General features: G+C 34.9%; 1 protein-coding gene across 2 annotated transcripts in view; it reads left to right on the top strand.

The window, feature by feature from the left end:
* The window catches only part of LOC105485397 (metal response element binding transcription factor 2), a 58,799-nt gene extending 34,348 nt beyond the window's left edge, over window positions 1-24,451 (top strand). For both annotated transcript variants that reach the window (XM_011747725.2, XM_011747724.2), the window contains 12 exons: window positions 312-407; window positions 623-723; window positions 1,101-1,249; window positions 3,957-4,052; window positions 4,951-5,019; window positions 6,149-6,272; window positions 12,802-12,869; window positions 14,841-15,011; window positions 19,126-19,231; window positions 19,351-19,403; window positions 19,516-19,620; window positions 22,050-24,451. In XM_011747725.2, coding sequence (XP_011746027.1) covers window positions 332-407; window positions 623-723; window positions 1,101-1,249; window positions 3,957-4,052; window positions 4,951-5,019; window positions 6,149-6,272; window positions 12,802-12,869; window positions 14,841-15,011; window positions 19,126-19,231; window positions 19,351-19,403; window positions 19,516-19,620; window positions 22,050-22,407 — 1,476 coding nt within the window. In that variant the 5' untranslated portion in view covers window positions 312-331 and the 3' untranslated portion in view covers window positions 22,408-24,451. The remainder of the gene's footprint in view (window positions 1-311; window positions 408-622; window positions 724-1,100; window positions 1,250-3,956; window positions 4,053-4,950; window positions 5,020-6,148; window positions 6,273-12,801; window positions 12,870-14,840; window positions 15,012-19,125; window positions 19,232-19,350; window positions 19,404-19,515; window positions 19,621-22,049) is intronic.

Here is a 24,451-nt window from a genome sequence, read left to right as displayed (position 1 = left end):
CCCTCATCTCCACCTTCACCTTTAAGAGTGGGAATATGAGAAATGAGTAATAAGGGAAGATGCTTGAGAGCAGTTTAAATTATGCCTTCTGCCAAAAAGCAGATTAAATTATGAAAGTAGACAGGCATGTTAAGTTAGAGGTAGAAAGAATACAGAGAACAGAGAGATACCATTTTGTGTACTTTGTCTTGTGAAGCATTATAATATACTTAGCAAACATTGTCCATATGTGTTGCCTATTGAGTCATAAAAGTGGTTTTGTTATATGGAGTTTTTGATGTCTCTTTTTAAATGTGTTTTAAATATTTTAGGAGCCACTGGAAGTGGGGAAATGGTCTGTACAATATGTCAAGAAGAGTATTCAGAAGCTCCCAATGAAATGGTTATATGTGACAAGTGTGGCCAAGGTAACATGATTTCTTTTAATCTTGGGGAAAAGCTGTTACATACTGAATGCCTATGTTGAAGATTAATGACTAAAAATACTTTACATTGATAATTTGAAATTATTATCCTGTTTATTAATTACATTAATGTAGGAAATACTACTAAAATGCATCTTGAAATTGTGTTGAAAGTATTAATGAAATAGAATTTGCTTTATGCTTTTTTTGATATTAAGGATATCATCAGTTGTGTCACACACCTCATATTGATTCCAGTGTGATTGATTCAGATGAAAAATGGCTCTGTCGGCAGTGTGTTTTTGCAACAACAACAAAGGTATATTTTAAGTGTTTTGGGCTAAAGCCCTGATGGAATCTGTAAGACATTATCAACATAATGATTGTGTACACTGAAAGTTTGAATGAAATGAGCAATGAATGCTGGGTAGAAAAAGGTGCTATTTATTTGACTAATGATGCTTAAGTGACTTTTTAATGATGCTTTCACTTACTTGATGATAGTAATATGGGAATTGGTGCAGTAATTTGAAAGAAGAAAAGAAAAATAGAGATTATTATTAATCAGACAGTTTGTGATATGGTAAAAGTTTGGAAAGGAAATTTCTCCAGAAGTGTCAGAGTGATTTTTAAAGTATAGAATTGTGTTTAAAATTTTAGCCTTCACTCTTTCACATTTTTTTTCCTCTAATGTAGAGGGGTGGTGCGCTTAAGAAAGGACCAAATGCCAAAGCATTGCAAGTCATGAAGCAGACATTACCCTATAGTGTGGCAGACCTTGAATGGGATGCAGGTCATAAAACCAATGTCCAGCAGTGTTACTGCTATTGTGGAGGCCCTGGAGAGTAAGTAAATACAGTTATGTAATTCCCTTTAAGTAATTTTTATTTGCTTGCCTTATCTATTTTTCTTGATTATGTTGTGTGAGTGATGGTGAATTGCAACTGCATGAACACATCAGTGAAGAAAACAAGGGGGAAAATCTATTATTTTCATAAAAAAATAATTTTTGTCTAGTTTTTTATCATTTCCACACATTAAAAAATATGTGTATAAGTCTTATATTCTGGAAATTTAAAGTGAATTATAAATATTGTCATAAAGTTAACTATTGAGGGAAAACATTTACTGCAGGGGTCCAGTATCAGTAGTTTCATTGAATGTCATATTTAATGTGATTGACCATTTAGAAAATGGTATATTTAATATTATAATTTGAATGGAAGAGTAAAAGACAAGTTTTTTTAAACGTAAAATCAACACGGAATTTTTTCACAGACAGATTACTGCTTTCTTCTACGTATTTTCATTTCTTTCTTAAAGCAATAGGGCACAGATTGTAGTATGCAGTGACATGATCATAGCTCACTGCAGCATTGAACTTTTGGGCTCAAGTGATCCTCCTGCCTCAGCCTTCCAAGTAGCTAGGACCACAGACATGTGCCACTACACCTGGCTAATTTTAAAAGGTATTTTTTTTTGTAAAGGCAGGTTCCTGCTATGTTGCCCAGGCTGTTCTTGAACTCCTGGCCTCAAATAGTCCTCCTACCTTGGCCTCCCAAAGCTGGCTGGAATTACAGGCCTGAGCCACCCTGGCCTGGAGTAGCACTTTTATTTTCTTCGCATATATAACTTGGCCAAATGTTTGGTGCATGAGGCCTAGCTTTTAGCCTATTTTGGCTTTTGACATACCTTCCTAATGTTTGATTTAAATTTAGGGACTTGTGACTCTTCCTTTCATTTGAACACTTAGAGGCCATTGTAAGATTTTTTTTTTTTTTTTTTTTTTTGAGACAGGTTCTTGCTCTGTTACCTAGGCTGGAGTGCAGTGGCATGGTTATAGCTCACTCCAGCATTGAACTGGGCTCAAGCAATCCTTCCATCTCAGCCTCCTGAGTAGGTGAGACCATAGGCATGTACCACCACACCCAGCTAGTTTTAAAATTTTTTTGTGGAAATGGAGTCTTGCTATTTGTCCATGTTGGTCTCCAACTCCTGGCCTCAAGTGATTCTCCCACCTTGGCCTCCCAAAGTGCTGGAATTACAAGCATGATCACCACGCCTGGCCCCCACTGTAAGATTATTAATTAGCCTAATTGCAATATTGTTGTGTCTCAAGTTATAGGAAGCTTGAGGAGAGGGAGAAGGATGGGTACTGGCTGGTTGGTAGTAGTCAGAACACAAACAACATTCAGTGATTAAGTTTGCCATCTTATGTGGGCACAGTTTTTGGTGGCCCAAAATAGTTATAGTAATAACATCAAAGACCACTGATCACCATGCAAGATATAATATTAATAGTAATGAAAAAGTTTGAAATATTATGGGAATTTCCAAAATGTGACACAGAGACGTAAGGTGAGCACATGAACCTAGAAAAACAGTGCTGATAGACTGAATCAAGGTATACCTCTGTTTGGAAATGGTGCCTTTTATTATTTTCAAATAAAGATAACCGTATCAAAACCACATACTAGCTGGGTGTGGTGGTGTGTAGCTGTACTGCCAGATACTTGGGAGGCTGAGGTAGGAGGATCCTTTGAACTCTGAAGTCTAGCTTGGTTAATGTAGCAATGTAGCCCTATCTCTTAAACCCAAAATCCATGTGCTAACTGAAAAGAGAAGATACATTTCTTAGATGAAGATTCAATTTTAGCATCTTTAGCTTTCTCAAACAGATCTGTAGACCATACACTGAAATACAGCTAAACCTGTCAAAAAGCCTTTTTACCTGGTAGAGTCTTAGGTTAGATTTATATTAATGTTAAGCAGGTTTATTAAATCGTTATGTTCTTTTTATTATATTGACAAGAATAATAGAGACACAGTAAAGATATAAAGTAGAATGTTTATAATCTGAAAGCTGCCTAAGGCAATTTGATATTTGGGGCAAACAACAATACCTCTGAATCTGACCCCTCCTGGGGTTTAGAGAATTGATATGAAAAAAATCCAAGAGGCCTGGCATGGTGGCTCTCGCATGTGATCCCAGCACTCTGGGAGGCCGAGGACAGGCCTGGGCCCGGGAATTGGAGACCAGCTTGGGCAACATAGGGAGACACCAGTTTTACTTAAAAAAAAAATTTTTTTTGCCGAGCTTGGTGTTGCATGCCTGTGGTCCTAGCTACTTGGGAGGCTGAGGTGGGAGGGTCACTTGAACCTGGGAGGTTGTGGCTGCATGAGCCATGGTCATGATGCTGTACTCCAGCCTGGACAACATAACAATACTTGCCTCTTAAAAATAAATAGCCTAGGCTTGTGTTTTAACAGAGCTCATTTAACTATTGTAGGAGCCAGGCATTTTTGACTAGAAGTAGTAGGTGTATCTTTCAAGAGCTTATAAAATTTCGTGAATAAAAGAGAGGAGAGGGATGAAATAGCTGATATTATAAGCCTTTTTGGGAAAGGAAATATTTACAGTAAGTATAGTAGAAATGTGATACTTTAATTAGAACAGTATTGTGGATTATGCCACTTTTTTTTTTTTTTAAGAAATGAAACTTTCCCTTAAAACAGGAATTTTAATGTTAACTTTTTTGTTTTTTTTAATAGCTGGTATTTAAAGATGCTACAGTGCTGCAAATGTAAGCAGTGGTTTCATGAGGCTTGTGTGCAATGCCTTCAAAAGCCAATGCTATTTGGAGACAGGTGAGAAGGGCATTTGAACTTTACTAGCTGATTTTTGTCACTTTTTAATTGTGGTTATATTTGCGATTTCAGATTTCCTAAAGATAGTTTCAATAGTGATTTGGAAAGGGGTTGTCTCAGAAGGAAAATATTGAATAATATACTTAAAATATACATAATTTTTGTGCTTTTGGATTTTATTCCAGAAAGCTTGTAAGTATTGTCAGTGATTACATTTGTTCCTATTGACCCACAGTACTCTAAAGTATTCTTGTTGGTACCTTCCTTTAAAGAACCTCAAAGGGATCGTATTAGAATTGGAAAAGACCACAAGGCCTTGTTAAAGACACAACTATACTTTAGATATAAAAAGTTTGTAAAAGCAGACTTAATGTACTTTCTATATTAGAAGAATGCAAAGTAGCACAGTGAGCTCCAGGAACAAAAAGCTAGACCACTAAGTTTGACATCTGAAAACCTGGTTTTAAATCTTGGCTTTTACCACTTAATTTTCTTTCTGACCTTAGGGAAGTTCACTTGCCCCTTTGGGGCTTATTACGTTATTTTGAGCATTGAATTAAACGATGTATATGGGGGCAGCCATCACAATTCCTGGCACACACAAGCGATCGATTAGTAAACTATGAGTATGTGTGAGTCTGTGTGTGACCTTTGAAGGTCTCCAGTGGTTAAAAAAAAAAAAAGATCCTTTCTCTTCACAGATGAACTGTTTCATTATTTGTTATTGGAAAAGAACTTCCCTCAATCACAGAGAGCATTGTAATTTAAGTTATATTTTGTTTTGAGTATCAGTCTTTATATCAGCTGTAGGTTATTCACTTGGTGAATATTAGCTGTAATAGTTTTATCTCTGATTACTCAGTATAAAACTTTTTCTTTTTCTTTTTTTTTCCCTTAGATTTTATACGTTTATATGCTCTGTCTGCAGTTCTGGACCAGAATACCTCAAACGTCTACCATTACAGTGGTAAGTGTGGATGTTTCTGTTCAAAAAAAAAAAAAAGCCATTTTCTTAAACCTACAAGTTGAAACTTTCTATATACATTTACTTGGCTTAAGTAAAAATAGGTTATTTATGCTTGACTTTATTTCTTTTATTTATCCTCATGCCTGATGGCATCTTCACTAAGTAACATCCACTTGTATTGCTAAATTAATAAGGCTGTTCAGTGTTGAATGTCATAAATGAAACTTTCAGATATCCTTTAGACCTTCTAAATTCTTACTCATATTTCTAGTTCTTTTGAACCTTCAGAATAGCATATAGTAGAAGAGAGATAGGTATAACATATGCTAATTTCTGCTTCAGTGTAGTAATTCTTGTGTATTGGAAGTGTGATGAATTTTAGAGGTTTACTAATAAAATGCTTACAGTAAGTACTTACAGATCTTTGTTGTATTTTACATATTTTAGCAACAGATAGGATTTAACCCATGAATCAGATAGTTTGGTTAAGTATGGTATTCTGTAGCTTATATCTGGAAGTGAAAACACAAAAATATTGATTGTAAGTTATATTTTTTTAAAGCCAGATCCTCTTTGAATACACTTTCAGAAGTAATTTGTGGCCGGGCGCGGTGACTCTTGCCTCTAATCCCAGCACTTTGGGAGGCCGAGGTGGGTGGATCTCCTGAGGTCTAGAGTTTAAGACCAACCTGGCCAACATGATGAAACCCCATCTCTACTAAAAATACAAAAAATTAGCCTAGCATGGTGGTGGGCGCCTGTGATCCCAGCTACTCGGGAGGCTGAGGGAGGCTGAGGCAGGAGAATCACTTGAACCTGCAGGGCGGAAGTTGCAGTGAGCTGAGGTTGTGCCATTGTACTCCAACCTGGGCAATGAGCAAAACTCTGTCTTAAAAGAAAAAAAAAAGAAGTAATTTTATATTTTCTAGTTTATAGTTGCTATTCAGGATAAGTGAATATTTAGTCACTATTTTCTAGTTATTTTTATATGTAGTGATTTATTGTATTGTGAATATAACTATCCATCTAAATCTCTTTGCATTTTAATTACTGTTTTATAAAGAAACTGTGATTTCTTAACAGTAACTAAAAACATTGTTTTGTGTATTTGATTATTTTTGGATTCCAGGGTAGATATAGCACACCTATGCCTTTACAACCTAAGTGTTATTCATAAGAAGAAATACTTTGATTCTGAACTTGAGCTTATGACATACATTAATGAAAACTGGGATAGATTGCACCCTGGAGAGGTAGGTGGTCTGAGAACTAACTTCAGTAGCTACTTGATGTCTTTTTTTGTTTTGTTTTGTTTTTCAAAAAACAACTAAGACACATGTATAAGTCAGACAACTAAAATAGAATTTTATTTTTAGTTCTGTGTACAAATAAGTTTGGTATGGATATCAGGACCAGCCTTCTCATCCTCCTGTGTGTTTGTTGCCTGTTGACTCTGGAAATTTGTAGAAGGAGGAGGTATATTATTTGATTCTTCCATTTTCTGAAGTGAAAATCATTGTAGTTACAGAGAGAAGGGAGGGAGAAATCTTTAGTATTGGGTATCTTACTCATAGTTTGACCTCCTTTTCTTCTAAGTTTTCTATAAACTTAGAGATGTAACCAACATTCTTCCTTCCTCTCTTGTTGGTACTCCTTTATGTATTTCTGACTTGTAGGAATGGTGGGATCTAATAATATTGTTAGAAAAATGAGTTTGTAGAGTGAAGTTACCTGAATAGAAGATTATCCCCTCTCGTTCTGACATCTCATTTTGCTTCTCATTTTTTAAGTATAACTACCTATGCTGTTTTACAGTCTTTTTTTTAAAGGAATTTAAAAGTAATGTGTGTTCATTAAAGAAAATTTTGAAACTAATGAATAGCAGAAAGAGAAGAGTAACTGGAATAAGTTTAATAGGGACCTTATTTTTAGCATTTATTTAGAATTACCAAAGTACATATATTAACTACTTTTAGTTAAAACTAAAAAAATTGTTTTATAATATATGGAGTTTATATGTATATCTTAGTCATGCTTTTTTTAGGTAAAAATTTTGCAAACTGATTTGAAGTTTAGGAAGATTTTCTTGATTTGTGAAGGACATCCTATTTCATATCAAATAGGATATCAAAGGGCTTTTTCGGGGTTTATGGAATATCAGGGAGAACATAATGCATGATTTAGTTTGTAGTTTTAAAATCTAGGATGTTATTGAAATTTAGTTGATGAATTTTTGAATTTATCATTTGAGTTTTGAATGTTAGATATTGGATTATCATACAAATTTTTGTTAAGTTTTTGGTTAAATACCTTTTTTTAGATGAAGTTTGAAAGAGAGTGATGTGTACATTTGATAATTTTTTTTTTTTTTTTTTTTAAGATGGAGTCTTGCTCTGTCGCCCAGGCTGGAGTGTAATGGCGCGATCTTGGCTCACTGCAACCTCCACCTCCCAGGCTCAAACCATTCTCCTGCCTTAGCCTCCCGAGTAGCTGGGATTACAGGCGCCTGCCACCACGCCTGGCTAATTTTTGTATTTTTAGTAGAGATGGGGTTTTGCCATGTTGGCCAGGCTGGTCTTGAACTCCTGACCTTAAGTGATCCGCCCACCTTGACCTCCCAAAGTGCTGAGATTACAAGCATGAGCCGCTGGGCATGGCCACATTTGATCAATTTTAATAAACTGATTCGTAATCAGAAAGTCAGGGGTAAAGCATTTGAAGTGACTATAGTGGTTTTTGTAATTATCTTAATATTTAATGCTATAATTTGTTTAAAAATTCTTTCTAGCCATTATTCTTTTAGCACTTCATATGCAGATACATATGTATACCTGTTAGTACACTGTATGCATTACATAATGAAATTCTGCAGTAGTTACTTAATGTAGATACTGGGTATATATAATATAAAACCTCATGTTGTGCTTATTTCAAAGTCTGTCATTTTTAATTAAAATTTAAGTTTTTAGTGTTTAGATTTTATTCGAGAGGCTGGAAATATAAGAAAATGAAAATCACATTTAGTATATTTTTCAAGAAAAAAGTTCAGTTTATCAGTTTCAGGTGTCCTAGCTCCAACTGAACTTCTGAAACATACTAGAAAAAATTTGCTTCAGCAATAATACATGTTTTATTTCTGTGGCCTATGAGGTAATGTCTTAGAAAAAAAGAAAAAGTTTTACTTTTTAAGATTATTTCCACTTTTTGAGCCATCAAATTTATTGTTAGAACAAGAGACTAATAATTTCTTATGGTTCTTTCTCTGAATTAAAATAAGAAAATATTCAGACTTCTTAGATGAGACGTCTCATGCATAGACTTTGGTAATTGACAGATTGAAGTTCAGGTTTCTAATTTTCTGTATTCTTTTATATTTTTATACTGTAATTGCAATTGGATTTTAGGGTGAGTTTTTAGTAATAAATAGACGATACAGTTTATGCTAGTCTATCATGTTTATTCAGTGTTTTTCATTTAGTTTACTTTCAAATGTATGTAGTGATTGATACAAAGATAACATACATAATGGGTCATTCCAAATTGTTTGAATAGAAAATTTTTGATAAACTGAAAATGAATTACAAATAGAATTTTGTCAGTAATCCAAATTTGGGTTAACAAAAATTTCCTTTTGTTTATATTCTTATTCCGAATCTTATAAAATGCCATTAATTATTTTCAAAACATGGGAAGTAGTGTATGCTAAATATAATGTTTATAATTGAGTGCCTTAGTCATTTTGAACATCAGCTCTTTCTTTTTTTTTTTTTTAAGAGAGGGGGCTGGAGAGTCTCTCTCTCTCTCTCTCTTTTTTTTTTTTTTAAAGAGACACTTGCTCAGACTGGAGTTCAGTGGTGCAGTCATACATAGCTCACTGAAGCCTTGAACTCCTGAGGTCAAGTTATCTTCCTGCCTCAGCAATTCTTGTTATACATAATATAGGATAAAACACCTGCTCTAGAAATTTTTCTTCACAAATGAAACAAAACAGAGAACAAAGGTTGTGATTTTAGTTTATCTAAAATGTGGAGTTTCCTTCCTCTTGCCACCAGATCAAAGAAAAAAATTTTGTGGTGATATAAGTTGATTGAGATTTTTTATGGCATTTTGTGTAGGAATATATATTGCACAACTAGGCAGTTATCTACATTTATTATTCCTGAACTTTGAATTATAATTAATTTTACATATGATGAGGCTGGCTAAACTTTAATGGTATTTTTTATTTTGGAAACCTAGTAAATACATATTTACATTTGTAATTACTTGCTGTAATCTTATATTGAATCAGTTGTATTCTGTTTCATGTATTGTGTCCCCCGCCCCTTTTTTTTTTTTAATAAAGGAAGCACTGTGACTGTTTTTATTTTAAAGACTTTTTTTTTTAGAGCAGATTTAGGTTGTCCCCTTCTGCCACACATGCATTGCCTCCCCCATTATCAACATTCCTCCACCATAGTGGTAGATTAGTTATAATTGATGAAGCTACATCAGTACGTCATTATCATCCAAAGCTGTGACTTCTTTTAGTAATAAAAAGAAGTTTCAAAAATATTACACTTTTGGAGATAAATCCTTTCATACTGAAAAGGCAAAACGTAACAGTCATATATCATATTTTTTCTTAGTTGAATATGGTATAGGATTGTTATGAAGAGAAGATAAAAGTTTTGAATCGTTTTAGAAGATAATGGTATTACACTGTTTCCTTATGTAGTTTTTGTACTTCTTTTGGCTTGGTACCTAATGATTATCATATAGATTGAGTGTAGCTGTTTGAAGAACTACTATGTTTTGGATCATTTTCTTTGAGATAGTAAAAATACTTAACATTTGAATCCATGATAAACTTTCTTAAGGTTTTTATATAAAATGAAGTCTCGTGTTGTATCAGATTGTTTTGGGGAGTTTAAAATGAGATATTAGTACTTTTTGTAATCTGCTTATTGTCATTTGTCTTTGATTCTTGAAGTTATTTGAAATCCTAGTTCTGTAATAACCGCTTTTCTGTGGTCTTAAATTTTAGAAAACCTGAGGTTGATAGCAGAATAATGTATCGAGTGCTACTTCACTTTTGAGGGAGGTAGGGAGAAAAGCAAAGATGAAATTCAAGAAATACTGTGGTAGAAATGATACTAGAGGAAACTATATAATAGAGGTGGAATGATATCTACAAGTGGAAATTATAAGAAATCTGAACAACAATACTTTGGGGCTTAGAGTGTTATAATTAGCATGTAGTATGGTGGTTAGCAACAAATTACCTAAGCTGTTGGGATACTTAAGCCCAGGTGGCTTGGAACTTAATATTGGTAATTGAAAGGAAGAGTTATACTATAAGTATTAGTGTGAGATTAGTATCTGGAGAGGAGGGAGCAAAAAACAACAAGTTATTCTTTTTGGAGATTTATATAATAAACCTCATGGTCAGATGGAAGGCATAGAATATGATGCTCTTCTAATGTAGATTATCTGATTTACACTATAATGGTTGTACTTTTAGTTTGCAAAATGCTGAAAGGGGGAAGTCTTTGGCACTTTTATGGTAGCTAAAATATGCAGTTATTTGCAGAGTCGTCGTGGAGTGCTGAAGGAACTTAATAGATAAAATTTCTGAGAAACAGTAGGGAGTAAATACCAAAAGAAAGTAGAGTTCATTGTGATTGTCAAAATGTAAAAAAAGAGTGGGTTTTAGAAATTAGGAAGTTAATTTTGCTGTTGACTCAGCAAAATTGTAGAGCAGATTTTTCAGATATATGGTTTGTGAAGATTTAAAAGGCATAGGAAAATCTCTTATTAGAATAAGTCATGTATACATGTATACCCTTGATTTCTTTTTTGATATGATTAGCAACACTGGTTTGTCAGTGTTTTTTTTTTTTTTTATGGTTAGCAAACGCTGGTTTGGGCATAATATAGACGTAGTATAACTTGAGTTCAGATGAGATATTAAAATGTGAACTGGTTAAAGTGAAAATTAAATGGATTTGTAACTAATGGAAAAACAGTGACAAAGACGGTGCTTTGGAAACATTCTTGAGGGAGACTCTAATGGAGGACCATAGGGGATTCTGTCTTTGTCTCTACCTTCAATTCTAGAAGGATGACAGAATCAAGAGAAAAGATCTGGAACATTGAGCTGAAAACAAGATCAATTAACAGCAATTATAAAATTCTGCTTTAGCCGTAAACACAAACAGTCCATGGTTATGATAGGGGATACTCAGTTTGATAGCAGTTCATCTGATACGATTTCACAGTTGGGGTGGGGAGGAGGGACCAGGAAGAAGACAGTCAGAAGCTTAATATGAAGTAACCATGTGATGTAGCTATTAAACATTTTAACCTAATCTTATAGACATGGTAGTTGCATTCAGATATATGAAGCGTTGTCTTGTAAAAGAGGGAATGGAAGAGCTCTGGGGAGGAAGATTTTTGCCCACTTATGGAATGGGCTTTTTTAGTTGGTGCCTTATCAGCTCTTATCAATGGCAGTAATTAAGCCATGGTTGAATAAATATCTGTACTGTAAAAGAGACTGCAATATTGGTGGAAGGCTGAATTGCATCTAGGGTCTCATTCAAGCTCTAAAGTCTGATTATATTATTCCTTCTTTAAAACAGAAATTCTCTTTCATTAGACACTTCAGAAATTACCACAGGAGGTAGTGGTTTGATACAGAGGAATGAGTACCTAACTCCTATTTCACATGTTTTTTTTTTTTAGCACTCAGCAGATTGGCACAGAGTGGGCTCTCAGTGAGTGTAGAATGAATGAACTTATCACTTGAGTTCAGGTTCTAGCTCTCTCACCAACTAGACAGTGAATTTGAGCAGTTTTAACCTTTATATTTGTTAACTCGTGTAAAATAGAGTCAGAGTAGATGACTTACAAGTTTTTTCTAGCTCCAGCATTCTATTTGGCAGATTTGTTTTCTCTCTCACTTAAAGCAGTTCTGAGGCTTGGGAGTTTCAAGTGGTAAAGAACATACTGGCTATAATTTTGAAAGTCAACTGTGATATTTTGGAAGCAGCTTTTTTTTTTAAGGTCTTTGTAGCATTAATTCAGGATGGTTCTTTTGTGATTTAGATTCGTTTGCTAATATGCCCTAGTCAAGAAGAGGCAGAAAGGTCTCTGAGAAAAAGCCCTATTGGAACAAAATAGTTTTTTTCTAGAATTAAATGTTTAGGTTTTAAAATGGTTTGTTATGATGAAAAATTATTGAGCCATTTAGAGCTGGCTAAAGTCTATAATTGTTATGAAAATAAGGTCTCTCAATTTTACAGTATTCTAAAAAATTATAGAGATTATCGGTTTATGCTAGTGCTAGAGGTACTGGAATGTGGTATGTTTCTCATTACTTTTTGTACTCCTTCCTATTGATATCTGTTAGGAACTTTTATAGTAAATATTAAAATAATTCTAATGTATTATTTCCCTAGGTTAAAGAATTTTTGAAAAATTTAATAACTAATACAATCCCATGTTTATGGTATTTTACAGTTTGTAGTTCCTTCATAAACATATCACTGGATTAATATAATGAGCAAGTAATTAGTGTAGGATTTATAGTTCCTTTTTTATAAGTGAGAAAATAAGCCTTGAGAGGTTAAATGGTCCTAGGTCACATAATTAGTCAGTGAGGACTTGGAATTAGAACTTAGATCTTCTGACTACCAATCAGTACACTTTTCCTCTGCATCACATTGCCTCTATCTAGCACCTGTATATTACTAATTGATGAAATTGTAGTGCGTTAAATTGTTTCTTGATACTTCACAGCTGGCAGACACACCAAAATCTGAAAGATATGAGCATGTTCTGGAGGCATTAAATGATTACAAGACCATGTAAGTTGATTTATTTTATGTATCCCTATGAGGGAGACATTTAGTAAGTATAAGGAATAATGGCATTGTTTAAGAATTGTGGGATTGGTGTATAGAAGAAGTACATACCATTTTAAACTTTTTAATGTCTTATTCTATTTTAGTTAGATTAAAGCAGTGATTCTCAAGGATTGGAGGAGGGAGGAGTAATCCTTCTCCTGGGAATGGTGGGTGGGAGGCATACCGGTATCTCTGGGAGAATTTAGCCTATTCCATTGAAAAAGCATATTCAGTAATAACTTCCTTCTATAATGTAATCTACTGAAAGTGAAATAAAATCTTGTTAGCTGGTGGGAATATTCAAAAGATAGGAGAGAATATTGTAGGGAATATAGGGTTTTAAAAAGATTGAGATCTATGGTTATAGTTAACACCATTAGTTACAGAAAAGTAATGTTTCTAGCTGAGTGGTCTAAATAATTAAGTGATATTATTTGATATGTTCTCATACAGATGTACAGATCTTCCCCCCCATTTTTACTTTTTTTTTTTACTCACCACTATACTAACAAGGATTCCCTTTTTAAAAACAATATATCTACATTTCTTAGAAACATTTTTAAATGCAACAGAAATTTTATAAATGTATGTGTTGACTCCAATAAAGTGTTATAAAATTTTTGTTTGCAATAAGTTGGTGTTTTGAATTTGGTAGTATTTCCTCATTAAATAATGTAATTACTAGTGGCTGGATCTTTAGACCAGCTCAAAAAGTCATGAGGTACCTGATATGACCTTGAAGTATAATAAACAGGAAAAAAGACTGTAATAAAGTCATGAGGTACCTGAGTAATTACTGTGCTGGTAAAAATATTTCATGGGACAGTGAATTCTGAATTTCAACTTAGGGTACCAGAAATATATCTGTTCCTGTTGTGGTAGTAATGAGGGATCCCCTTTCTTAAACCCGCAAAAAAGTAGAACATTCTGGTTGGGTGTGGTGGCTCACACCTGTAATCCCAGCACTTGGGAAGCCGAGGCGGGCGGATCACCTGAGGTCAGTAGATCGAGACCAGCCTGGCCAACATGGTGAAACCCCGTCTCTACTAAAAATACAAAAAGAGCCAGGCGTGGTGGTGCGCGCCTGTATTCCCAGCTACTTAGGAGGCTGAAGCAGGAGAATAGCTTGAACCTGGGAGGTGAAAGTTGTAGTGAGCCAAATTGTGCCATTGCACTCCAGCCTGGGTGACAGAGCGAGACTGTCTCAAAAAAAAAAAAAAAAAGAAAAGAAAAGAAAAAGAGGGGGAGAACATTCTAAACAACTGATGGAAGTTCTTGTGGCCAGGCAAGTTTCAGTAGAGCTGAGGTAGATGGAGGTGCTTGGGAATAAGGACCATAGAGACTGAAAGAAAGGTCTAAGGATCATATTTTTCAGAGGCCCAAGTCCATATTGCTCTGAAATAACCCTTCTTTGCCCCGGGTTATTTCCGTTTCCAGATCTGGCACTCTAGATACTCCTTTTATTTTCTGGGCCTCTAGGATTTATCTCCTACTTTCTTTTCCAATGCTGTCACCTATTACTGCTAAGGTTTTTCTCCTTATAAATCCACTCTGAGATGGAATTCTTTTTTTTCCCTAAATCGCTTTTGAGATATTTCTCACAGATGACACTAAATATGGGAAAGCATATTGGGACCAAAAAATACCATTCTTTGTTCTTCTTTCTTCCTTTAAAAAGTTAGTTGCCATGTTTAAAAAGAAAAGTGGACATGTACTCTTCTCCTTTCTGGTCCTATCCCTTCCTCCCCATCATATCCTGCTATAGACTGGCTCTGGGGCAGATAAGAATCAAGGAAAGCAAGGGGAAATGAATTTCTGTAGTATTGGGTGGGCTTTCAAGTATAAGGGCCTTATATATGAAAGTTAAGTTAGGGTCTGCTATGTATATGTGTTCAGTTTTTAAAATTTTAGTTAATGTTTTTAAAAATTTAGGTTTATGTCTGGGAAAGAAATAAAGAAGAAGAAGCATTTGTTTGGGTTGCGAATTCGTGTTCCTCCTGTGCCACCAAATGTGGCTTTCAAAGCAGAGAAAGAACCTGAAGGAACATCTCATGAATTTAAAATTAAAGGCAGAAAGGCATCCAAACCTATATCTGATTCAAGGTAAAAGTTGATCTGTGGCTTAGTTTTTCTCTTTAGCTTATTTGTAACTAAAAATGTATGTTATTTAGTCTCCTTAGTATATTTGAAAGTACAAGTGGCAGTTACTCTGATTTTTTTTTGGGGGGTCTATAATATCTTGCTTAGACAAGGTATGAAGAGTTGATGCCAGATGCTTGTTTATTTTAGGACTTTGGCCTTCCAGGAATAGACTCTATTGATTTTGTTAGCAAACAGCTTAAGAGTACTAGCCTGTTTGTTTGTTCACTTTTCATTCATTCATTCATCCATTCATTCATTCAGCACAGTTTCAAGTGCCTTATTATCTAAGTGCTAGTGAGTACAATGACAAACAGATTTTTCTTCTGCCCTGATGAGGTTTACATACTAGTGGACAACAAAGGTGATAAACAAGTAAAATAGTTACTGATTATGCTAGTGCCATTTTTAATAGCATACTGTTTTAGACTTTACTATGGATAGAGATGGGACCTTTGTACTTTAACGATGAGGCTTAAGGAAGGACTATTTAAGATAATATTTAAATTAAGACTTAAAAATGAGAATGATATAACAATGTGAAAAACAAAGGGAAAACTACTCCAGCTAGCAGAAATAACAAGTGCAAAGGCTTTGAAACGTATTCTAGGAACTCACAGAAGACTGATGTGTTATAAATGAGGATGAGAGAGTAGTAGCATCAGGTATTGGAAACATTAGGTGAGACTTGATCCTGTGTAGGGTCTTGTAGGGCTTACAAAGAATTTGGGTTGTTTTCTAAGAATAAAGGGGAGGCATTTAAGGGATTTAATTATCTTTTAAAAATACTCGGCCGGGTGCAGTGGTTCACACCTGTAATCCCAGTACTTTGGGAGGCCAAAGCAGGTGGATCACCTGAGGTTGGGAGTTTGAGACCAGCCTGACCAAGATAGTGAAACCTCATCTCTACTATAATTACAAAAATTAGCCGGGCATGATGGCGTGCGCCTGTAGGCTCAGCTACTCGGGAGACTGAGGCAGGAGAATCACTTGAACCCGGGAGGCGGAGGTTGCAGTGAGCCGAGATCGCGCCACTGTACTCCAGCCTGGGCAACAGAGCGAGACTCTGTCTCAAAAAAAAAAAGAAAAACTGTTTTGGATGCTGTTTTGAGAATGGGTAGTATACAGGTAAGAATAAAAGCAGGAGAAAATTAAGACTCAGTTTTCTAGATGAGAGATAGATAGATAGATGGTATGAGGTACAGAGGTAGGTGGTAACATTCAAATGGAAAGAAAACAGATTTGAGGTCTTTATTGGAGTTAGAATTAATTGGATTTGCTAGTGAATTAAATTTCTGAAAATAAAGAAGGAGTCAATTAAATAATGCCCAGATTTCTGGCCTGAGCAACTGATGAGGGGTTAATCAAGATCTGAAAAAACAGATTTTGGTATGGTGAATGAAGCATTCTTCTGTTTCATATTCATTGAATTTGAGATTCTTATGAGGGATACACACACACACACACACACACCCCTCATACACACAGAATGATGTGAAATACGGGCAATTGGATGTGTAATTTAGGAGCTCATAGGAGAGTTCTGGACAGGCGATACAAATTTGGAATCTGATTGATAAAGCCATGAGAATGAGTGAAATTACCGAGGGAGCAAGTAGAGAGAGAAGAGAAGGTGGTCTGGGATCATGTCCTGATATCATTTGTAAATTTGGAAGAAGTGAAATAAGCAGAGGAGACTAAAAAAGAGTGATCAGTGAGATGGGAGGAAACCAAGAAGTTTGATGTCATGACAACCAAAAGAAAGGTAGTGTTTCAAGAAAGATAGCTATATTAAAGTGTATTGAATGCTAGTGAGGTAGATTAAAATGAAAGAAAAATATTTATTGCATAACATTTTGTTATTAGTGACCTTGACAAAAGGAATTTCTTTGAAGTAGTACAGATAGAAACCAGATAGGACTGGGTGGAAGTATGACTGAATCCAGCATTGCCAAATTTACATGTCAAACTGTGCTTCTCCTACATATCAGGGACACAGGCAGATTCAAAATAATAACAGTAGTGAAGGAAAGGAGGAAAATAGGAAACTATCTTTAAGGATTCTGAATGAGAGGGGAGAAAATGGAAAGCGTATTATGTCATCAACACCCAGAAGTTTTCCTGTATAGGGAGGCTGACAAATGGAATGACAGCTGAAGAGGGGGATAGGACTAGTTAAATGATGTTTTTTTTAAAAATAGTTGGGAGATAGTTGGAACCTGTTTTTGTGTGTAAGTAGGAATGATCCATTGGAGAAGAGGAAATTGGTATAGGAGAGTAGAAGCCAAAAGAGAAGGGATATAGAGCCTAAATGTGGGACTCGCCTTTTCTAGAAGGAGAAACATCCTTCTGTTGAAATGGGGTAAAAGAGAAGATGGGTACAGATGCTAGTTCTGTTGTAGATTGGGCAGTTGGAAATTGACTGAAGTTCTTGCCTGGTAGCCTCTATTTTCTCGATGAAATATAAGGTAAAGATAGCAGAGAGTCTTGTACAGAGATGGGAATTTAAGGATCAATTAAAGGTATGGAATAGTCATCTTGGAGATAAGGAAAATGTGATTACAAAGCCTTGACAATGAGTCCAGTTATTTGAAGTTTGTAAGAAATTAGCTGCTAATTAAGTTTTCTTTCCTGAAGGAAAGAATGCTTATTATTCCTATCACTTTCAGATTTGGTCACTCAAATCCTTTGCTAGCAGTTGCCATATTATGAATCAGAAAAAAATAATTCCACAAGCTTTTTCATTTCTATCATGATTGTGATAGGATGCTCCCTTTGTGGTAGCTATCAGGTCATCTGATGCCACCAGATAAGGATTCAGCTGCTTTGTTTAAAGGCATCCTGAGTTCCTTCTGGACCTTGTGTATAAGTTGTTCCTTTTAGTTAGAGGTTACTTTCTTTAGTCCAGGAGTCCTTTATAAATATTATGTTGATCATTTTACAAAAGAAATGGATATCCCATCCATCTTGTTCTTGAGACTTTTGATTATAGTGTCTGGTTCTGCTTTGTCCTTATAGTTCCCCTACTTTCTCCTTCCTCATAGTTCCACCTTTATTCCCTGACCTTGTTTGGCATCTAGAGGGATAAGTTTTTTTCCTACTTTCTCCATTCATCTCTTTCTAGGCTATTATATAGTGTTCTTTTTTCCTCTCCTTAATTAAAGTTTCCTGGACAATTTTCTCGTAGCCCTCACTCCATTTTATTAGCTTGCTTGTATACACATTTGTCACTTTCTAACTATATTGTGAACTCTTTAGCACCAGGAACACCTTTGTATCCATATTATCTAATATCGTCTTTATATGGTAGCTATTGTTGAGTAAATGAAATATTCTTTCTATATATATTTTTTATTTTTTTCTATTAATTAGAGTGTCTTTGCCTGTTGCACTTTTTTCCTTCCTATTGCTTGGAATTTGGCTTTATGTTTAAAATATGGTTTTCTAGGTCTTTGTGACCTAGAAAGACCTTTTGAATGACTCCCTGAGAATATGAAGGATTTCTTACTCCTTTCTTCTTTACGTTCTGCCACTCTGGGCTTCATTCTCTTTCTGATAGTGTCATTCAAGAATCTACATATATATCTAAAGGCAGCCTTTATGACTACTATAATTTTAACATAGCTATTTCTTGACTCCATTAGGTTAACTGCTAAATTCATAGTCATTTTTAGTAGTAAATCCTTGAAACATCCTCCACGTTGTAACAACCTAAAATTAAACTATATAATTGAGCTTTTAGGAGTTTTGAAATCTTCCATTCAGTATAATTGTCTGGTTTTTGTTGTTGTTGTTTTTAAATCTTTAAGTGGTTTATATTTTCAGAATTATATTAAAGAGGACTTTTTTAAACCTTTCATAATGGTTTAAATATCTTTAAAGTCAAGAAATATTTATTTAAATTAGAATATATTATCAATGCACTTGACTAAACTTGTGGATTCAATTAATAATTTTTATATTACCATTAATATAAAATAGTAAAATATATGTGTATATATGTCTAGTTACCTACATAGAGTCAATGTCTTTGTTTTCTTGATGCAGAGATTAAATGCATAATGGTTTTCCATTTCAGGGAAGTAAGCAATGGCATAGAAAAAAAAGGAAAGAAAAAATCTGTAGGTCGTCCACCTGGCCCATATACAAGAAAAATGATTCAAAAAACTGCTGAGCCACTTTTGGTAAGAGGATATGTTGGTATATGTTCTCAAGAAGAAGGATGCGTGAAATAACTGAGAAGCTAGTATTTTTTTCAGCTTATTCTAGAGACATGCTTTAAGTATATATTTTTATTTTCCAGGATAAGGAGTCAGTTTCAGAGAATCCTACTTTGGATTTACCTTGTTCTATAGGGTAAATAGAAAGTTATTTTCTCCCTTTCTAGGTTTTGTCTTTTGAGTGGATGTTAATATTTCTGTTTGTTATATAATATAGTCATTACACGATTTAAATTCTTTTGTCTCAGGAGAACTGAGGGAACTGCACATTCATCTAATACCTCAGATGTGGATTTCACGGGTGCTTCCAGTGCAAAAGAAACTACCTCGTCTAGCATTTCCAGGCATTATGGGTAGATATTTTAGTTCTTATTTTTTTTACTTTTCTTATTCTAGATTCCTTTTCTTTGTAAAGTGTTGATTGAATAATTTTTTAGCAATTGAAAGTGATGCAAGTTGTGTCTATCAGCTTTTTGAGCGGTAATCCAGATGTAGATCCCATTAGTTGTTAATATTCATTTGAATATTTTTGCTTTCTAGAGTACAAACATTGTATTTTTCAAGTTTGTGTGGAAATTTGCTGTGAACACAGAGAAAAAGTATACCATTGTTTAGAAGCTGTGCTTGTTAGGCTTTTTAATGCCTCTGCTTACACAAGTGTTCTTTGCTTTAGAAAGATTTGATTTTTTTATTTTTTAAGAGACAGATTCTCATTCTGTTGCCCAGGCTAGAGTACAGTGGCACAATCATGGCTCATTGCAGCCTCAAACTCCTGGCTTCAAAAAAGTCCTCCCACGTCAGCCTCTGTAGTGACTAGGACTAGAGATTGTGCCACCACACCTAACTAATGCTTTTTTATTTTTTGTAGAGATGGTTTTGCTAAGTTGCCCAGGTTGGTCTTGAACTCCTGGCCTCAAGTGATCCTCCTGTGTTGGCCTTCTCAAGTGCTGGGATTACATGCATGAGCCATTGCAACTAGCCAAGATTTGATTGGGAAAAAGAAAAAAAAAAAAGAATCAGACACCTAAATCCTTTTGTCCATAAAATGATTTTAAACTTAGGATTTTTATCTGATATTTAATCCAGCCCTTCAGAAGGACATTTTTGTTTATTGTTTTTTTTTTTTTGGAGACTACTCTGTCACCCAGGCTGGAGTGCAGTGGCATGATCTTGACTCACTGCAACCTCTGCCTCCCGGATTCAAGCGATTCTCGCGCCTCAGCCTCTCACATAGCTGGGATTACAGGCGTGCGCAACCATGCCCAGCTAACTTTTTGTATTTTTAGTAGAGATGGGGTTTCACCGTGTTGGCCAGGCAGGTCTTGAACTCCTAAACTCAAGTGATCTACCTGCCTCGGCCTCCCAAAGTGCTGGGATTACAGGCGTGAGCCACTGCGCCCAATCAGGACAACTTTTCTCTAAAGCATGTCATGTCAGGTATGAAAAGGTTAATCTGTTTGGGGTCAGAGCTACTATTTTCAAGTTTTTTACTTTGTTCTGTTTAAATTTTGTTCATAATTCAAAAACTGCTATTGTAAATTATGCAAAATTCTACATTAAATGCTTAAAGTGTAACCCATTTATTAATGAATTCTGAATAATTGACTTTTTTGGGCCTCTTACTAGGTACTCTGCTAAGCTTTTTATGTATATTATCGTATTTAATTCTTAAAACAATTTTTTGGCTGGGTGTGGTGGCTTATGCCTATAATCTCAGCACTTTGGGAGGCCAAGGTAGGAGGACTGCTTGAGGCAAGAGTTTGAGATGAGACACCATCCCTACAAAAGAAAAAAGTTATCTGGGTGTGGTGGTGCTGTCTGTAGTCCTAGATAATCAGGAACCTGAGGTGGAGGATTACTTGAGCCCAGGAGGTCAAGGCTGTAGTGAGCCATGATTGTGCCACTGCACTGCAGCCTGGGCAAGAGAGTGAGGCCTTGTCTCAGACAAACAAAAGAGAACAATTTTTTGAGTTGTATAAGTCCTGTTGTTCTCATTTTACAGATGAGGAAACTGAGACTTAGGGGATTTTAAGTAACAAGCCCAACATTGCATGTTTAGCAAGTATAACAGAGCTGGATTGTTAATTTATACAGTATGACTGTGGGTCTTTCAATTTAGTTGTTGTGCTATATTCTCCTTTTATTATAAAATCATAAAATAATTGAATTTCTGTGCTGAAAAGGACCTTACAAATTATCCAATCCAACCCCTTCACTCAGTAAGTGAACATAGAGAATAAGATTTGAATTTGGCCAAATAATAGAGCTAGACCCAGGATACTCTGACTGCTAGTTTGTGCTTATTCTGGTGTATTACTTCACTAGGCCTAGAACTGGTAATAAGAGAACCTCTATTCTAGTTCTACTCTTCAAGGACATGGAACAGTGTCGTAGATGTAGTTTGTGCTCATTCATTATTTGTTCCAATGAAAAATAAATGAGCTCTTTTAAATGATGAGATTATTGGCAATACATGATTTATGAGTAGGGCCTCTTGATAAGAATTTTTCCTTGTTGGCCTCCTAAGTAAAAAAATTACCCTCAGCTTACTAGTAAAGGAAGAAAAGCTCTACAAAGTTCAGCCCCAAGAAGGTGACAAAATCTAAAGTAAGGAGCACAAGTGATAGTCCATTTATATCGCATTTATTGTTTGAGTTTGGCTTATTTTTATGTCATCAAGGATATATGGTATAGTAGAATAATCCAAAAAAGAGAACATATTGTGTGGGCATAGGATGCTTAAAAAGCTTAGCAGACAATTCTGGCCTTCTCTGTTACATAGATTATCTGACTCCAGAAAAAGAACGCGTACAGGAAGATCTTGGCCTGCTGCAATACCACATTTGCGGAGAAGAAGAGGTCGTCTTCCAAGAAGAGCACTCCAGACTCAGAACTCAGAAATTGTAAAAGATGATGAAGGCAAAGAAGATTATCAGTTTGATGAACTCAACACAGAGATTCTGAATAACTTAGCAGATCAGGAGTTACAACTCAATCATCTAAAGAACTCCATTACCAGTTATTTTGGTGCTGCAGGTAGAATAGCATGTGGCGAAAAATACCGAGTTTTGGCCCGTCGGGTGACACTTGATGGAAAGGTGCAGTATCTTGTGGAATGGGAAGGAGCAACTGCATCCTGACTGTAGGACTGAACATTATGTTCACTGCACTCTGATTTTCTGTAGGTACAGTTCAAAGCCCTAAAGGAGTCTGGCTTTCACTATCTTTCTTAAAAAAAAAAAAAAAAGTCAAAAAAATTCAAAAAAGGGGATGATACTAGCCTTAACATGTACCTGTCAATGTTATGGATATTGTCATAAAAAGGTATCTTTTAAAAATCAGAACAGAGACTTAATTTTTTAAATCTTAAGATTTGTAGAATGTTTCTAGGGTAGGATATTAAAAATGATTGAAACCCATGCATGGTGTTAGACAATTTTTCTAATTATTTCATTGAGTCAGTTTTTTGTGATTAGTGGTTATCAGAGCAAACATCATGTAGATAGCACAAGTATTTGGAGAAACGTTGTCTGTTTTGTTACCAAAATGTTGGAAAAATTTATTTCAATACCTTTTAGATTCATAAAGTGCAGTGTATATAATGCCTACTGAAAGACTGTAAAATATTGAAATTTTCTTTCAAGCAAAGTGTAAAAAAATATATTGAGCCTGTAAATTGCTCTGTGACTAGACTTCATTGTCGTCTTAATATATTCTTGCATGTGCATATATATACACACGTGTATATATATGTGTGTGATTATGTGACCTATGCAATACAAATTATGGGAATGGGCAGCTTTGGAGTATATATCCCATAATTCTTTTTTCAGGAATAGTTGCAGTATTTACACAGCAGCATTTCTTCTCAGGCTTTTATTGGGTGCTGTTGCTTGCTATGTATGAAGAGAAATGTGTCAGACAAGTTTAGTGTGTTCTGAAGAAGGGTTTGAACAACAGTGTTCATGGGCTTTTAGAATGCTTTTCACTTTTAGTCCTTGTAACTCAGCTGTTCAGTACCTAAACAAATTCAAATAATATGAACATTATCTCCTACTAGAAGTAACGTTTTCAAGTTTTCATGGCACATTATGATTGTAAATGTCTCTCAGTTTTAACAGTAAGTCTATAGGAGTCCCGTGAAGATTCCTGAAATGTCTGTAGTAACTGTTAGTCATGTTTGAATAAGTGTAGTATGAACAAAGTATTTTATTGCACAGGGTTAACAAACAGTTTGTTGCCAGCTGAGGCTACTGCTGTTTTATTACAACATTACCTCTTGTTTTTATAAAATGTACCAAGATTTAAATTGATAACTTTATTTTACTTGTAAAAAAAAAGTTTCTTTTATCACCAGTGTTAGAGTTGTCTTCTGTTTCTTTTTGTTTTGTTTTGTTTTCCTTTTTAGCCAAAGAGTGAACAGAAGATTTTCTTATTTTGGTGGCTATTCATTTTACTTTTAAAAGTGATTGGTGGATTTTAGACTAATAATGGGGGAATTTGCCGCCAAAATAAAAAATATGTAAAGTGTAGTGATTACAGAGTGGTTAAAATGTGGGTTAGTACTTATTTATTCCATTAATTGATTATTTGACTGTTTATAAAGAAAGTTGCTTTATTTCTTTAAACATCTTCAAAAGATGATCCTTTCTTGTCACATTATAGCCAAAAGAAGCAGAGAACTTCATTGTCTGCATTTGGTTCCTGGTTGGCCAGGTATAAATGAGCTTTACAAAAGTGCAAATTAAAAACTGTTACTTCTGTTTACCTCCACCAAAACTTGATTTTCCCCTAGCTATTAATTTAAGGTTGCCTTTCCTGCAGCTGCAATATTTTGAATAACACACAGAGTTTGTGTTGATTTTTGAATGTTTGTTTATATCTAGGGGTAATGAAAAATGTAAATCCCGTGTATCCTTATTCACTCCACCTGTATCATATTATTTCATTTTCCCCAAAGTCCTTTAATTCTAACTGAACACCAGCAGTATTTTTAGAAACTTTTTCTTTAACATACTTGGAAGATGATTTATTCAGCTGAACTGTCGTTAGACGTAATTATTGTGAATGTCTGTTTTATTTTCTCATGGTGGTTCACATGGCTCTGATGTTCAGTTTGTATTTTTGCAATTGCTTTACTTAGAAATTAAAACAGACCAACATTAAATGTGTGTATTTTTTAAA

The sequence above is a fragment of the Macaca nemestrina genome, chromosome 1 (genome assembly GCF_043159975.1).
Source record: "Macaca nemestrina isolate mMacNem1 chromosome 1, mMacNem.hap1, whole genome shotgun sequence".
Classification (NCBI taxonomy): Eukaryota; Metazoa; Chordata; class Mammalia; order Primates; family Cercopithecidae; genus Macaca; species Macaca nemestrina.
Note: the sequence above shows the minus strand (reverse complement) of the source record. Positions and strands in the feature narration are given on the sequence as shown.